General features: G+C 42.9%; 1 protein-coding gene across 2 annotated transcripts in view; it reads left to right on the forward strand.

Annotated features, from left to right (window-relative positions):
- HUNK (hormonally up-regulated Neu-associated kinase) overlaps positions 1-17,911 on the forward strand; it is a 204,467-nt gene that overhangs the window by 125,018 nt on the left and 61,538 nt on the right. The window contains exon 1 of one of the 2 annotated variants that reach the window (XM_075197158.1): positions 17,666-17,813. The exons of the other annotated variant lie outside the window; for it this stretch is intronic. Within the exon in view, the coding sequence (XP_075053259.1) occupies positions 17,710-17,813 (104 nt within the window). The 5' untranslated portion in view covers positions 17,666-17,709. Of the gene's footprint in view, positions 1-17,665; positions 17,814-17,911 lie in introns of those variants that run through there. 2 annotated transcript variants of the gene reach the window in all.

The following is a 17,911-nucleotide window of genomic DNA, read 5'->3' on the forward strand; positions in this document are numbered from 1 at the left end:
GTTGCAGGTCTATCTCTGCAGAGTTGTCTTTGCAGCTCTGTCTCTGGAGCATTGTCTTTAACTGTCACTATTTTTACCTATTCTATTTCTCTATCAATGTTCCTAATTCCTATTTATTTGAACTTAGTTTTCACAATTACACACTATCACCCTCTACCATCTCTATGTCTAGACTTTACCTTTATAGCGAACCCCTTTCTGTCACACCTCAGTACCTATTGCGCGTTTATTCTAATCCCCCTCTCTATTCCCTCTATGCACTGTTAGAATATTCCTATATTTCATAATCATATGTAGGGATGAGCGCACTCGGATTTATGAAATCCGAGCCCACCCGAACGTTGCCGATCCGAGTCGGATCCGAGACAGATCCGGGTATTGGCGCCAAATTCAAATCTGAAACTGAGGCTCTGACTCATAATCCCGTTGTCGGATCTCGCGATACTCGGATCCTATAAATTCCCCGCTAGTCGCCGCCATCTTCACTCGGGCATTGATCAGGGTAGAGGGAGGGTGTGTTAGGTGGTCCTCTGTCCTGGTAGATCTCGTGCTGTGCTGTTTAGTTCTGTGCTGTGCTGTTTAGTTCTGTGCTGTGCTGTGCTGTGCTGTGCTGTGCTGTGCTGTGTTCTGCAGTATCAGTCCAGTGGTGCTGTGTGCTGTGCTCTGTCCTTCTGAGGTCAGTGGTGCTGCTGGGTCCAGTGCTGTGTCCTGTTCAGTCCAGTGGTGCTGTGTCCTGTGCTCTGTGCTTCTAAGGGCATAGTTATTTCCCCAATATTCCCCTGTGTTTAAAAAAATAAAAAAAAGTTATTTAAAAAAATACCAAAAACTAATTTAATTTTTTTTAATTACCACAAAATTTGCACAACCAATCCTGCAGTATAAGCCCATTGGTACTGCAATATTACCAAGTTCACACATTCAGCAGTAAAAGTCCAGTGGTACTGCAATATTACAAAGTTTACACATTCTGCAGTATCAGTCCAGTGGTGCTGTGTCCTGTGCTCTGTCCTGCTGAGTTCCGTAGTGCTGCTGGGTCCTGTGCCGTGTCCTGTTCAGTCCAGTGGTGCTGTGTCCTGTGCTCTGTGCTTCTAAGGGCATAGTTATTTCCCCATTATTCCCAAGTTTTTAAAAAATAAAAAAAAAGTAAAAAAAAAATTACAATTAAAAATTAAAAAAAAAATATATATAATTATAACCAAATTTGCAAAACCAATCCAGCAGTATAAGTCCATTGGTACTGCAATATTACAAAGTTCACACATTCTGCAGTATCAGTCCAGTGGTGCTGTGTCCTGTGCTCTGTCCTGCTGAGTTCCGTAGTGCTGCTGGGTCCTGTGCCGTGTCCTGTTCAGTCCAGTGGTGCTGTGTCCTGTGCTCTGTGCTTCTAAGGGCATAGTTATTTCCCCATTATTCCCAAGTTTTTAAAAAATAAAAAAAAAGTAAAAAAAAATAAAAAATTAAAAAAAAATAAAAAATATAATAATTATAACCAAATTTGCAAAACCAATACAGCAGTATAAGTCCATTGGTACTGCAATATTACCAAGTTCACACATTCTGCAGTATCTTGTGCTACATATAATGGAGACCAAAAATTTGGAGGATAAAGTAGGGAAAGATCAAGACCCACTTCCTCCTAATGCTGAAGCTGCTGCCACTAGTCATGACATAGACGATGAAATGCCATCAACGTCGTCTTCCAAGCCCGATGCCCAATCTCGTAGTACCGGGCATGTAAAATCCAAAAAGCCCAAGTTAAGAAAAAGTAGCAAAAAGAGAAACTTAAAATCATCTGAGGAGAAACGTAAAGTTGCCAATATGCCATTTACGACACGGAGTGGCAAGGAACGGCTTAGGCCCTGGCCCGTGTTCATGACTAGTGGTTCAGCTTCACCCACGGATCTTAGCCCTCCTCCTCCTCCCCCCCCCCTACAAAAAATTGAAGAGAGTTATGCTGTCAGCAACAAAACAGCAAACAACTCTGCCTTCTAAAGAGAAATTATCACAAATCCACAAGGCGAGTCCAAGGATGTTGGTGGTTGTCAAGCCTGACCTTCCCATCACTGTACGGGAAGAGGTGGCTCGGGAGGAGGCTATTGATGATGTAGCTGGCGCTGTGGAGGAACTTGATGATGAGGATGGTGATGTGGTTATTGTAAATGAGGCACCAGGGGGGGAAACAGCTGATGTCCATGGGATGAAAAAGCCCATCGTCATGCCTGGTCAGAAGACCAAAAAATGCACCTCTTCGGTCTGGAGTTATTTTTATCCAAATCCAGACAACCAATGTATGGCCATATGTAGCTTATGTAAAGCTCAAATAAGCAGGGGTAAGGATCTTGCCCACCTAGGAACATCCTCCCTTATACGTCACCTGAATAACCTTCATAGTTCAGTGGTTAGTTCAGGAACTGGGGCTAGGACCCTCATCGGTACAGGGACACCTAAATCCCGTGGTCCAGTTGGATACACACCAGCAACACCCTCCTCGTCAACTTCCTCCACAATCTCCATCAGATTCAGTCCTGCAGCCCAAGTCAGCAGCCAGACTGAGTCCTCCTCAATACGGGATTCATCCGAGGAATCCTGCAGCGGTACGCCTACTACTGCCACTGCTGCTGTTGCTGCTGTTAGTCGGTCATCTTCCCAGAGGGGAAGTCGTAAGACCGCTAAGTCTTTCACAAAACAATTGACTGTCCAACAGTCGTTTGCCATGACCACAAAATACGATAGTAGTCACCCTATTGCAAAGCGTATAACTGCGGCTGTAACTGCAATGTTGGTGTTAGACGTGCGCCCGGTGTCCGCCATCAGTGGAGTGGGATTTAGAGGGTTGATGGAGGTATTGTGTCCCCGGTACCAAATCCCGTCGAGATTCCACTTCACTAGGCAGGCGATACCAAAAATGTACAGAGAAGTACGATCAAGTGTCCTCAGTGCTCTAAAAAATGCGGTTGTACCCACTGTCCACTTAACCACGGACATGTGGACAAGTGGTTCTGGGCAAACGAAGGACTATATGACTGTGACAGCCCACTGGGTAGATGCATCCCCTTCCGCAGCAACAGCAACAGCTGCATCAGTAGCAGCAACTACAAAATGGCGGCTCGTGCAAAGGCAGGCAACATTGTGTATTACAGGCTTTAATAAGAGGCACAACGCTGACAACATATTAGAGAAAATGAGGGAAATTATCTCCCAGTGGCTTACCCCACTTAGACTCTCATGGGGATTTGTGGTGTCAGACAATGCCAGTAACATTGTGCGGGCATTAAATATGGGCAATTTCCAGCACGTCCCATGTTTTGCCCACACCATTAATTTGGTGGTGCAGCATTACCTCAAGAGTGACAGGGGTGTGCAGGAGATGCTTGCGGTGGCGCGCAAAATTGCTGGACACTTTCGGCATTCAGCCAGTGCCTACCGCAGACTAGAGGCACATCAAAAAAGCATGAACCTGCCCTGCCATCACCTCAAACAAGAGGTTGTGACGCGCTGGAACTCCACCCTCTATATGCTGCAGAGGATGGAGGAGCAGCAAAAGGCCATTCAGGCCTACACAGCCACCTACGACATAGGCAAAGGAGTGGGGATGCGCCTCAGTCAAGCGCAGTGGAGACTGATTTCCGTGTTGTGCAAGGTTCTGCAGCCATTTGAACTTGCCACACGAGAAGTCAGTTCCGACACTGCCAGCTTGAGTCAGGTCATTCCCCTGATCAGGCTGTTGCAGAAGCAGCTGGAGAAAGTGAGGGAGGAGCTGGTAAACCATTGCGATTACACCAAGCATGTAGCTCTTGTGGATGTAGCCCTTCGTACGCTTTGCCAGGATCCGAGGGTGGTCACTCTTTTAAAGTCAGAGGAATACATTCTGGCCACCGTGCTCGATCCTCGGTTTAAAGCGTATGTTGTGTCTCTGTTTCCGGCGGACACAAGTCTACAGCGGTGCAAAGACCTGCTGGTCAGGAGATTGTCCTCTGAAGAGGACCGTGACATGCCAACAGCTCCACCCTCATTTTCTTCCACATCTATGGCTGCGAGGAAAAAGCTCAGTTTTCCCAAAAGAGGCACTGGCGGGGATGCTGATAACATCTGGTCCGGATTGAAGGACCTGCCAACCATTGCAGACATGTCTACTCTCGCTGCATTGGATGCTGTCACAATAGAAAAAATTGTGGATGATTACTTTGCTGACACCTTCTAAGTAGACATGTCAGACAGTCCATATTGTTACTGGCAGGAAAAAAAGGCAGTTTGGAAGCCCCTGTACAAACTGGCTCTATTTTACCTGAGTTGTCCCCCCTCCAGTGTGTACTCGGAAAGAGTTTTTAGTGCAGCGGGGAACCTGGTCAGTGAGCGGCGAAGGAGGTTGCTTCCTCACAACGTTGAAAAAATGATGTTTATAAAAATGAATAATCAATTCCTCAATGAAGTACAGCACTGCCCTCCAGATACTACAGAGGGACCTGTGGTTGTGGAGTCCAGCGGGGACGAATTGATAATGTGTGATGAGGAGGAAGTACACACTGTAGGGGGAGAGGAATCAGAGGTTGAGGATGAGGACGACATCTTGCCTCAGTAGAGCCTGTTTAGTCTGTACAGGGAGAGATGAATAGCTTTTTTGGTGTGGGGGCCCAAACAAACCAATCATTTCAGCCAAAGTTGTTTGGTAGGCCCTGTCGCTGAAATGATTGGTTTGTTAAAGTGTGCATGTCCACTCCTATTTCAACAACATAAGGGTGGGTGTGAGGGCCCAAGGACAATTCCATCTTGGACCTTTTTTTTTTGCATTATATGACCAATCAACAGTCGTTTGCCATGTTCAAAAAGTAAAACCAAATTTAAAAAAATTCAAGAAATTAAACCAAAAGTAAAATGCCGTGTCATAATTTAAAACAAGAGGTATTGACGTGCTCTAAAACTACTGTATTGTTGTTTATATTTTATAAACACTACACTTGAAAGCTTGAGTCTTTCAATAAAAAAGTAACTGTCCATTGCACGAATATTTGCAACAGGGACAATTTTAGGGTTAAGAAAGTCAACTAATAACACTTCGACGCTGTCTGTCTTTATAAACACTACACTTGGAAGTTGTAGGAGGTATTGTGGCCCCGGCACCAAATTTACTACCGGGGCCACTCCACTGTGCAGTCCATATTTAGGTGTATCAGATATTAAACAACGGTGACAGTTGATGCCCAATTTTTTAATTATATTGTGGCCTCGGTACCAAATTGTGTACCGGGGCCACCACACTACGCAGTCCAGATACTTGTTTGGTGGAATTCAGACCAGTTGAGGGTTTTATTATTATATTGTGGGGACCACTCTATCTATACCACACTACAACTCTATACCACTCTATTTAATACTTTAATTCTATTTCATACTTTAATTCTATTTCATACTTTAATTCTATTTCATACTTTAATTCTATTACTAATTACCATAAAGAGGAACTGCCGCTTCTATTTAATACTTTAATTCTATTAGTAGTTACCATAAAGAGGAACAAAATAAACCAATTTTACCAAAAGTATAATATGACTTAGACTTACAAACACTACACTTGAAAGATGGTGCCTTTAAATGAAAAAGTCAGTCTTCATTGCACGACTATGTGCAACAGGGACAGTTTTTGGGTTTACAAAGTCAACCAATAACACTTGGACCCTGTCTGTCTTTAACATACTTGATGGGATCTCAATGACGAATTGTTTGTACCATGTTTGGAGGAGGTATTGTGGCCCCGGTACCAAATTGGGTACCGGGGCCACTCCACTATGCAGTCCAGATAGAGATGTATCAGATATTAAACAACGTTGACTGTTGATGCCCAATTTTTTAATTATATTGTGGCCTCGGTACCAAATTGTGTACCGGGGCCACCACACTACGCAGTCCATACCCTTTTTTGGTGGAATTCTGACACGTGGAGGGTTTTTTAATTATATTGTGGCCTCGGTACCAAATTGTGTACCGGGGCCACCACACTACGCAGTCAAGATAGATAGATGCGTATCATAGATAAAGTACATTCAGTGGTGTGGGGCAAATTGAAAAATATTCAAAATGCACTGACATTATCAAAAACAAGAGGTTGTCACACGCTAAAACTCCAACATGTATATGATGGAGAGGATGGAGGAGCAGCCGTATGTGTAGTGTAATGCAGACCTGTTGAAGGTTTTTTATATATTTTATTGTGGTGCCCAGTGCCCACTCCTCTAGGCAGTCCAGGTACATTTATTGGTGCGAATCATAAAAGTTCAGGGTTTTTAATATATATTGTGGTGACCCACTCCTCTACGCAGTCCAGGTACATTTATTGGTGCGAATCATAAAAGTTCAGGGTTTTTAATATATATTGTGGTGACCCACTCCTCTACGCAGTCCAGGTACATTTATTGGTGCGATTCATAAAAGTTCAGGGTTTTTAATATATATTGTGGTGACCCACTCCTCTACGCAGTCCAGGTACATTTATTGGTGCGATTCATAAAAGTTCAGGGTTTTTAAGATATTGTGGTGACCCACTCCTCTACGCAGTCCAGGTACATTTATTGGTGCGAATCATAAAAGTTCAGGGTTTTTAATATATATTGTGGTGACCCACTCCTCTACGCAGTCCAGGTACATTTATTGGTGCGATTCATAAAAGTTCAGGGTTTTTAATATATATTGTGGTGACCCACTCCTCTACGCAGTCCAGGTACATTTATTGGTGCGATTCATAAAAGTTCAGGGTTTTTAATATATATTGTGGTGACCCACTCCTCTACGCAGTCCAGAAAGATACCTTGTTGCAACGTTTTGGACTAATAACTATATTGTGAGGTGTTCAGAATACACTGTAAATTAGTGGAAATGCTTGTTATTGAATGTTATTGAGGTTAATAATAGCCTAGGAGTGAAAATAAGCCCAAAAACTTGATTTTTAAACTTTTTATGTTTTTTTCAAAAAAAATCCGAATCCAAAACCTTAAATCCGAACCGAGACCTTTCGTCAAGTGTTTTGCGAGACAAATCCAAACCCCAAAAATAACGAAAATCCGGATCCAAAACACAAAACACGAGACCTCAAAAGTCGCCGGTGCACATCCCTAATCATATGACAAGTAATCGTCATGCCCCCTTCTTGTCTCTATCCTCCACTATCCCCTTTTCTTCCTGTCTGCTTCCTCCCCTGTTCTGCTTCCTCTGCTGTATTCCTCTCACTCCTCTTTTCTTATATTCCCCCTATACTCATCCCTCTTCTTCTCTAATTATTACTCTCATTTTACTGCCTAATAGATTAGACTCAGCTACATAGTAAATGTAAACACCTATCAACCATTGCAGGTTGTGTCTGGAGATCATTCATTTTTTTAACCAAGAAATCCTGCCTATGAGTTGTTTTTCTTTGTGTTAAACTTGTTTATTTAGAGATTTGCCTAGCGGCATAAGTACATTCATGGCGTACAAAGATATCAACCATACAAATCAATATATTGTTATAGAAAAATGAAAATGAACAAATCCAGGAAATTCAGTATTTATTCACTATAATAAAACTTGGGGAATGGGAAGATGGGGGAGATAAGGGGGATAGGACAGGAAGAAATCATATTGAAGTAGGACAAATGAGGGTGCCGTTTAGAGAAGCCTTTGAGTAGATGTTTTTCCTCCAAGTTTAAAGACTATTTCATATATTTTAGTAGGTTTGATCAACGTTCCATATCAACAGAAACAGAAGTGGTAACTTGTTTTGATTTGTAATTTAGTGATGTGAGAAAATGCTTCAATAGAACTTTCCCAATCAGATTCTAGCTGTCATTTATTTAGTACATTCTGAATAACACAGGAAGTCTGCAGTGTATATACGAAGATATCCCCCCTCTCACCCAATCAAAACTCTATCTGAGACATCTTCAGTTCTGCTAAGCTCCTAAAGTACTTACATATATATTCACACATCTTATTAGTGTCTCTTTTTTATAAACCATCCTATATTTTTTTGTTTAATCCTCCTTCAATTTGTTGGGCAGAAACAGCAGATTGTGTATTTATCATAAGAATCTCTTGACCTCTGGTTGATCTGTAATTATGTAAGGCCTCAAGCATCAGAGATTACTGATATGCTGATAGTGTTTTACAACAGGATGTACATTATCCCTTAAATTGCATGACATGCAGCAGTCCTCTTAATATTACATATTGAAGTGAACCGTTATCAGTACTCAATCAAGAATTAAGCGATCAGAACAAATTAATTTACAGTTAATTATTACAGTAACAATAGCCAAATACTGTATACAGTACATAAATGCCCTTTATTGAATGTGAATCAATAACCTCTGAACTCTCTTTAGCATTTCATGATATTTTTGGCATGACTTTTAAGCAACCCCACACCCAAAACCAAAAACAGGATCCCAGAAGGGGAATAAAACATTGGATAATTGAATGTAATTATTGATTTGCGGAAGATAGGAGTGTTAATGTAACTTTCATTTACCAGATGGATGACAAGTATTTATAAAGAGAGAAGCTGCTCTGTTCCTCTACAATAGGGAAAGACACCATCTGCTAAGCAGGCACATTTTGTTGTTTGGCTGAAGAATGAAGTTAATACCGTAGTAACTGAACTCGCTGCAGAAAGTGTGAATATTGCTATATGTATCTAACTGTATCTGACACATATGCAGGGGCAAAATAATTGTGGGTGCAGGGGGTGCGGCAGCTGTAGGGCCCTACATCTAAAGCCCCCTTCCACCACCCGCTGTTCCCAAGCTCTTCTATCAAAAGAACAGAGAGGAGGCGATGTACCAGTCCGACAGAGGAGCCCCCCGCTCTGCACTAGTGAGAGCAGAGAGGGGGGCCCGGAGGCAAGGATTGCATCAATGTACTGTTCCGCCCTTCCACATATAACTAGTTTTTTATATATAGCTGGGAGCATGTGAGTACCTCCTGTGTTAAGAAGGTTGTACTGTTTGCTTTTTATAGTGGGGAGCTTTTCGGTTTCTTTAAAGAGGACCCGTTACCATAATAATCAGAAACAAATTCTGATTAATACACACCTTCCAACTTTGCAGCTCTTAGAATTGGGACGTGGCAACGTCATGATGGAGTTGTGGCCACAATGGCTAACACTTCTGAAGTCTTACCCCCTCTACTATCCGGCCACCAGTCAGTGTCATACTAAGGTATGTAGGGCCCACAAGGGGAAAGCAGGCCCATAAAATATTGTTTGTGCAAAATGGGTGTGGCCAGTCAGAGGGGCGTAGTCAGCCACTAAAAGGGGGGGTGGTAATGTTTAATTATATGGATACCAGTTTAGCTCCTCAGTGCTGTGCCCCTTCTTCCACTTTAACTATCCCACAGCCGGCCTGAAGTCAGTAAGTAAGTCATCACATAAGCCAGGCCGCAGAAGATTTGAAACAGCTTCTCAAGGAGAAGAAGCTGCACAGCTTAAATGTTTTGCATTAGAATCTCAATAAAATAAAAAGAATGTATTTATAATAATAGCATGCACTTACCTATGTCAAATTTAATGCAATCTCTTTGTTCTTTCTTTTACTCACTCTTCTGTCTTCTCTCTTCTGATGTCTCCAGTGCAGCTATCAAAGTTGTGCATGGAGACCAGTGTAGTGTCTGATAGGGGAGAATCATGGCAGATGAGGTACAGCAGCAGGGATGTATGGCAGAAATGTTTTGGTATGGTACCCTAGAGAAAGGGGGCGGAGCCATCAGGCAGTGGGGCCCACTGAGTATCTACCCGGGATCCCGATGGGCCAGTCCAATGCTGCCTCCTGTCAAAATATCTCTCTACAACGCGCACCAGGGGCAGGTATGCGTGTCACCTGTCCACCGCTGTTATGCTATGCCTCCCATACCTCCCAACATTCTGAATGTTGAGACAAAGGTGCAAGCGACCGGGATGGTTACGTTGGGCAGCACAGTGGCCTAGTGGTTTACCACTTCTGCCTCACAGCACTGGGGTCATGAGTTCGATTCCCGACCATGGTCTTATCTGTGTGGAGTTTGTATGTTCTCCCCGTGTTTGCGTGGGTTTCCTCCAGGTATTCCGGTTTCCTCCCACACTCCAAAAACAAACTAGTAGTTTAATTGGCTGCTACCAAAATTGACCTTAGTTTGTCTCCCTCTGTCTGTGTGTGTGTATTAGTGAATTTAGACTGAAAGTTCCAATGGGGCAGGGACTGATGTGAGTGAGTTCTCTGTACAGCGCTGCGGAATCAGTGGTGCTATATAAATAACTGATGATGATGATGGTCGTACATAGCCCTGAAATCAGGAATGTTCTGCCTAAACCGGGACAGGTGCGAGGATTGTTACTATACTATGCTGAGATCATGTTCGCTCGGTTTTGAACACTTGTGCGGTCTATCTGCTCTTTCTTCATAGGTTACAATAAATACATGCCATTGAACTGAGCAGTGAACACAGCTCAGAGTGAATGTACCACACTTAGAGCTCTTACCCACCTGTGTTTTTTTGCCTGCACTTTACTAACATTTTGTCTAAAACCCCTTTTAGACATATTTTAGTGATGCATTTTAAACGTTTTTCATGCGCTTCTACCAATACAGACTATTGTACTGGTGGTGCACGTTAGCTCATTAAAAATAGGTTGCGCAGAGTTCTAAAATTTTTAAATGCACCATTGATCCTTGTATGACCTATTTGTGTGGTTATTAACAAGAAGCAGATAGGTGTGAACGAGCCCTGACTGTAAGGGTCAGAAGAGCTGTCATCATGCAGCACTGAGTGCATGAATGTAACATAAACTTACAGAATGTTTTGCTAACTTGCACATAACTAGAGATGTTCACTGAACACTGTGTATTGGTTTTGCTTTTGAATCTGGATTAACTTTGTGTTTTGGTTTTGGCAAAACTGCCATTGCAGGTTTTGGTTTTGGTTTTGGATCCCGATTATTTTTTAAAATCCCGATTTTTTTCCCGCTAAAATCACATAATTTGGCTCTTTTTTATCCCTACATTATATTTAACCTCAATAACATTAATTTCCAATCATTTCCCATCAATTTTTGTCAAGTGACAAGAACACTGCTCCCCCTCCTGTTTCTATATGAGCAATGGCATTGAGCAATGCACTGGAGAGTGGCAAGAACACTGCTACCCTTGTTTCTGTGTGAGCAATGGCGCTGGATCTCCTGGGGAGGGAGGTACTTATAGAATCGAAAACCCGCAAGATCCAACAACGCAACAATGACGCTTTGCCTCAGATCCGAGGACGCGCAAAAGTAAAGAGCCGGCTCACGAGCCTACTCGGATGCCCTAATTTCAGGTGGGCTCAGTTTGCAGAAAACCAAGCCTGAGCATCTCTACACATAACATACAGGCTTTTATGTAGCCAAGATTTGCTGTGCTGGCAAATTGAACTTTATGCCTTTGTTCATTATAAAACCCTGTTCCCCCATTCAACATACCAGCCCTGTGCCCTCCGTTAATTGTACCACCTCTGTTTGCCTCGTTAATTATACCATTCCTGTAACTCTATCAGTTGTAACAGCCCACTGCTCTTATTATGTGTAAAACCCTCTGCTCCCTACTCATTTGAAAAGAAGAACAAAAGAAAGTCCAAAAGACAGAAAGGAAAAGCTTACCGATCACTTTGTGGGTCCTACGGAGGATGCTTTGCCGGGAGACGCGGTTACAGAAACGGTGACGCCCGGTCAATGCATCTGTAACCGCTTTGCCGTTATGTGAATAGAGTTAATTTTTGAGTGATCTACCCCTTAACTCCTATCTTGCTCAGGGCTGCCAAGAAGAATTCAGGGCCCGGGTACAACAAATTCATGGGGCCCCCCTCATAGTCAAATAAGCCCCAAAATTTTTTTGCGCCGCCTTACGGCGGCGCAAAAAAGTTTAGAAGTGTGGTCATGCATTCAGGGGCGTAGCTAGCCAAATGGCGGTGCAAAAATTTTGGGAGGTGTGGTCATGCATTTTGGGGCGTGGCAAACGTGCCATTGGGGCGTGGCTAACATAAAAACCACTAGGCTCTCAATTCGCCGGAGCGTCACATATGTTCAAGCACTCCTGACTTTCAGGACATCTACCACCACAGTGTAGTATACAAACAATGCAGTGTGTACACAAACAGTTCAGTCTTGGCCTACACCTTACATTGGGCACAACATTCACCAAAAATTGGTATTGTCTCTACTAGAATCACAACATTTCACACACTGTGCTGCTCTCTCCTACCTGTTCTTCTCGCTTTCTCCACCTGTGGCTGCTGGTTTCTTTAGTTGTGGCTTGTCCGGATCCAGAAATGTTGAAGGACCTATTTTGAAAAAAAAATGGCTACATTTAGAAAATTACAGCCAGCCCCGGCGTTAAATCAATAGCACCCACGATTAATAATTAGGCCTTCCTCCAGCCCCAACATTAAAATAATACTATTTACATTTAATAAATAAACCTATTTCACTTCCTGCAAACAGCCCCAGCAATACCTATTTCCCGCAACCATCACTGCCATTAAATAATTCATAGTCACATTTAATAAATAGACCTCATTCTCCCTAAACTCACCCCAAGATTCAATAGCCCCCAAACCACCCCATCTTAAATTAATAGTCCCTACTATTAAATTGCCTCACCATCACCCTACAAACAAAATAGCGCCCATTAATTAGCCGCCACCTACCTCACACACACTACATTGCAACAAGCCCCCTGTGCCATCACACACACAATACTGTGCCCCTTCATCACAACTACACTGTACCCCCTTATGCTCACACTGCGACCTCCATGCTGCTTTTCCCCCTTCTTTTTTACTTTGTGCCTCTCTCCCACTTTTTTTATTCCTCTGTTCCTCTCTCCCACTTTTTTCCTCCTCTGTTCCTCTCTCCCACTTTTTTTTCCTCCTCTGTTCCTCTCTCCCACTTTTTTTTCCTCCTCTGTTCCTCTCTCCCACTTTTTTTCCCTCCTCTGTTCCTCTCTCCCACTTTTTTTCCCTCCTCTGTTCCTCTCTCCCCAATTTTTTTTATTCCTCTGTGGCTCTCTCCTTTTTTTCCTCCTCTGTTCCTCTCTCCCACTTTTTTCCCTCCTCTGTTCCTCTCTCCCCAATTTTTTTTTATTCCCCTGTGGCTCTCTCCTTTTTTTCCTCCTCTGTTCCTCTCTCCCACTTTTTTTTCCTCCTCTGTTCCTCTCTCCCACTTTTTTTCCCTCCTCTGTTCCTCTCTCCCCAATTTTTTTTTATTCCCCTGTGGCTCTCTCCTTCTTTTCCTCCTCTGTTCCTCTCTCCCACTTTTTTTTCCTCCTCTGTTCCTCTCTCCCACTTTTTTTTCCTCCTCTGTTCCTCTCTCCCACTTTTTTTCCCTCCTCTGTTCCTCTCTCCCCAATTTTTTTTTATTCCCCTGTGGCTCTCTCCTTTTTTTCCTCCTCTGTTCCTCTCTCCCACTTTTTTTTCCTCCTCTGTTCCTCTCTCCCACTTTTTTTCCCTCCTCTGTTCCTCTCTCCCCAATTTTTTTTTATTCCCCTGTGGCTCTCTCCTTTTTTTCCTCCTCTGTTCCTCTCTCCCACTTTTTTTTTTATTACTCTGTGGCTCTCTCCTTTTTTTCCTCCTCTGTTTCTCTGTCCCCTTTCTTTATAGTACTGTCCCTCCCTGTTTTCCTCCCCTTGCCTCTCCGTTTCTTTACTTACCTTTTGTCAACTTCTTTCTTTTCTTTTCTGCTCTTCTGTCTCCTCTTCTGTCTTCTTTCTTCCTGCTGGCTGCGGCGCTCCTCACTGACTGACAGGCGTGACTTGATGATGTCACGCCCAGCAGTCAGTGTGAATGGAGGAGAGGAGGGACACGGCGCCGCGCGATCACGTGAGTATTTTTTATTTTTATTTTTTTTTCTTCCAGCTCCCATGAACCCCCACCCCACCCTATGAGTATGCCTCGGCCTGGCCCTGATTGGGTTAAGTGTGCTACAAAACTGAAATAGACATCTGCTATTTTATGTTTCAAACATACGCAATACCAGTTATTTAATACTGTACTAAATAAATGTGATCTTATACAGGGCAAAAAGCATATATTACAAAGCACATAATGTCAGTTAGCTTGTTGTGACATCACCTCATCCTATATTGGTTATGTTAACTGAAATGATTATATCGGCCTGACCATGAATCATGCCAACATTTAAATATAAGAGATAAGATAGCACTTCACATGATGCATATTGCCACCTTGCACCCTGCTCCTGGCAGCCACTTAGTATTGTGGTGCAGATGTTCTTCACTATTGACATTTGGCAAAGTGGCAGGTAGTGCATAGTTTTATCTGTGGGGTGCTGCTGCAAAAGCAATTGAATAAATGTGCAGTTGTAGGATGTCGAAGGTGCAGCAAACAGATGTTGCCGGTTACTACACATGATCTTGCGTGGCATCATGACCCGACCCCTGTTTAATGGTATGCCCCTGGGCGCAAAGAAAGTTACCTACCCTGCTCATGTCTGCCCATACTTGACTCATACCTGACTTCCTTTCATTTACTTGTTTTCAGAGAATTGCCCATATGGGGAATCGGTCCTTGTGTTTTACAAATAACGTGTCTATTCTGAATATGAACAATAGAGTGAGCTGCCATATTATATGCTTATCACAATCTGCCTCTGTTTGCAGTACAGCATGTCCCTTGTGGATGGTGCTTTGCCTATACCAAATCGTGTCTGCAAATGGTTAATATCTCATTATTGGATCTGGATCATGATCACATGTGTCGGGCCTATATAAGACTGCCTTTATCCTGCAAACTGGACCAGTTCATCAGTTTTCACTGTTGCTGTCTCTCTGAGAAACTCCTGTGATCTGGTCCTGATTTGCCTTCTGTTATCTGACTCCTGTTTGTCTCATTGTATTACGCCTATTCCTGTGCCCCTGACTTTGGCTTTGTTTGACTTTGTCCATGTCCTACAACCTGCTCAGTTGTGGCTTGTCCAGCTAAACCTGGTTATCCTGGTATCCTGTACCTGCAGTTATCCTATTGTGCCTGTCATCTAGTGTAATGTCTCCAGCTTCCCAGCTAAACCTGGTTATCTTGGTATCCTGTAAATGCAGTTATCCTATTGTGTCTGGTCTCTAGTAACGCCTGCTTCTCAGCTAAACCTGGAGATCCCAGTATCCTGTACCTGCAGTTCTCTAAACGTGCCTGGTCTCCTGTAATGCCTTCTTCTCAGCTAAACCTGGAGATCCCGGTATTCTGTACCTGCAGTTCTCTTACCATGCCTGGTATCCAGTGTTACCTGCTCCCTCAGCTAAACCTGGTAATCCTGATATCATGTTTCTGTTGTTTCTATGGACTTGTGCTAGCTGCCTTACCATTCCCTGCATCTCGCTTATACCTGTGTGACCTATGCTTAAACTATAGTCACTCCGTTTCATTTACAATACTCTCCGTGGTCTTCATACTGGGAATCCTGACAATGCTTCTCCAGGCATAAAGAGGTAAAAGATTGCTGTTATTAAATTTACTTTAAAACTGAAGTCACAAACCATATTTATATCTCAAAATAAGTAATATTTGCATGTACTTTTGGCCACCACTGGAACTCGCTACCTCACTCAACAAGACTATCATCATCACCATTTATTTATATAGCGCCACTGATTCCGCAGCGCTGTACAGGGAACTCATTCACATCAGTCCCTGCCCCATTGGGGCTTACAGTCTAAATTCCCTAACATACACACAGACAGAGAGAGACACTAGGGTCAATTTTGATAGTAGCCAATTAACCTACCAGTATGTTTTTGGAGTGTGGGAGGAAACCGGAGCACCCAGAGGAAACCCATGCAAACACAACAAACATACAAACTCCACACAGATAAGGCCATGGTCTGGAATTGAACTCATGACCCCAGTGCTGTGAAGTAGAGGTGCTAACCACTGAGCCACCGTGCTGCCCAATCTTACCGCTATCCACCAATTTTAAGTCCTTCAGATGTTCTCTAAAAACTCACCTCCGCTTGCTCATCAACCCTTCTAGCTCATAGGTCCCCGCTTTGCCATCTGCTCCCTCTCTTGCATGCATACTTGCCTACTTTCGGCAAGTGAATTCCGGGAGAGGGGCGTGACTACAGGGCGGGAGGGGATGGGGCGCGGGCAAACGCATCATTTTGGCCCCACCTCCGCAACGGAAATGGCGTTTTGTCATGGGTGCGTAGCCAAAATGACGCGATTCACCGCAAATCGCGTCATTTTGGCCAGGCAATTGCGGGATGCAGGAGACCTGCCTGCTCTCCCGGGAGTCCGTGAAAATGACCCGAATTTCGGGAGTCTCCCGTACATTCCGGGAGAGTTGCCAAGTATGCTTGCATGTCTGTCCTGTCTACTCCTTCTGTATCTCCCCTCCCACTAGAATGTAAGCTCTCATAGGCAGGGTCTTCTCTATCCTTTGTCTCCTGTCTGTCGGTCCTGTCTGTATGTCCCTGATACATTGTTCGCTGCATATGTCATGCTGTATTGTTCTACTTACTATGTTAGCTATGTGTATTGTTGTATTTGTTTTATTTTAATGTGCACCTAGGTATAATCTGATTTATGTGTTATTTTTGCATTTATACATTACTGTATGTATTTTGTTTTGCATTGATGCAGCTCTGCAGAGTCTGTGGCGCCTTATAAATAAACAATGATGAAGATGATGATGAACATGAACTGAAATATTATAGAAATATATTGATCAAGAATTGCTGTGTCAGCTCTCTTCTGTTCCAGACAGATCTAATGAATAATGAAGATGCTCTTGCAATGGACCCAGCTATATAACCTTGAAGAAACGGTGGTAATCCCAAAGAGACAGGAGTTTAACAAAAAGGTGGAATAATCATTGAAGAATGCGGTGTTTCTCTATCTTTCAAATCCTGTGCTTGTATCAGCCCTGTACAAATTGCAGATTGGTGAATTCATACACAAGGATGTGGTCAGTGATATTGCAGCAAAACAACTGACAAGTCGTGCTTTGCAGTTTATAATTTTGTCCGGAATGAAGTCACATTACAGCAGTGTTAAATACATGCTGTTTGCTTGTGGTCAGACCCTTATAAACATAGTAGGGTAGATTCCTATCTCAGGTTTCTCCCAATCATACTGTAATCGTTCACCTTTTATTCTTCAATAAGCAAACTGGGGCCGTTGCTCGCAGAGAATTATTATACTATCCACTTATTCCTGCACAATGATTCCCAGCCATAAAAAAAACACAGCAAAGCCCGCATAATAGTTACACATTACCTGCAAGACCTTCTCTGAATTTAAGGATATATGTCTGATATACAAGATTAAATCACAGCTGTAAACCATTATGACTTTCACTGCAATATTTTGCAGCCCCGTTGAATGAACAATCCAGCTGTTATTCTATTGTGCCGTATGTACCCTTTGTGCTTGTATTGTGATCACGATGCACATTCTCCCCACTATTTTGTTGTCTCCATCCTGTGTTCCTATTCCACTGTTGCTAAGCAACAAGAAACCAATGTCTGTTTCCCTGATCTATAACATGCCCTCTGTTAATATGCAGGAAATCGTGCAATCTAAGTTGATAATGTGACTATTTTTAACCAATCAAAACCATCCAGCATTGTATTGTTGACTGGATCTGGTTTTCTTATATGTGAAACAGGCTGGATACAAGGCTGCACATCAACTGATGCAGCTCAGCTAGCTAGTCACATCACAAAAACCATGGTTGTTTTAACTGCCCCGCTATCACCCTGCATTAATGAGAATAATGGAAAAGAAAATCAGATCTTGCAATGGAGCCTGGAAGAGGATGATCTGGGCAACAAGTAAAGTTTTATTATTATTATTATTATTATTATTATTATTATTATTATTTTAAAGTATTTTATTTTAAAGTAATATTGCATCACCTGCCAGACATTTT

This window comes from Mixophyes fleayi, chromosome 2 (assembly GCF_038048845.1).
Source record: "Mixophyes fleayi isolate aMixFle1 chromosome 2, aMixFle1.hap1, whole genome shotgun sequence".
Classification (NCBI taxonomy): Eukaryota; Metazoa; Chordata; class Amphibia; order Anura; family Limnodynastidae; genus Mixophyes; species Mixophyes fleayi.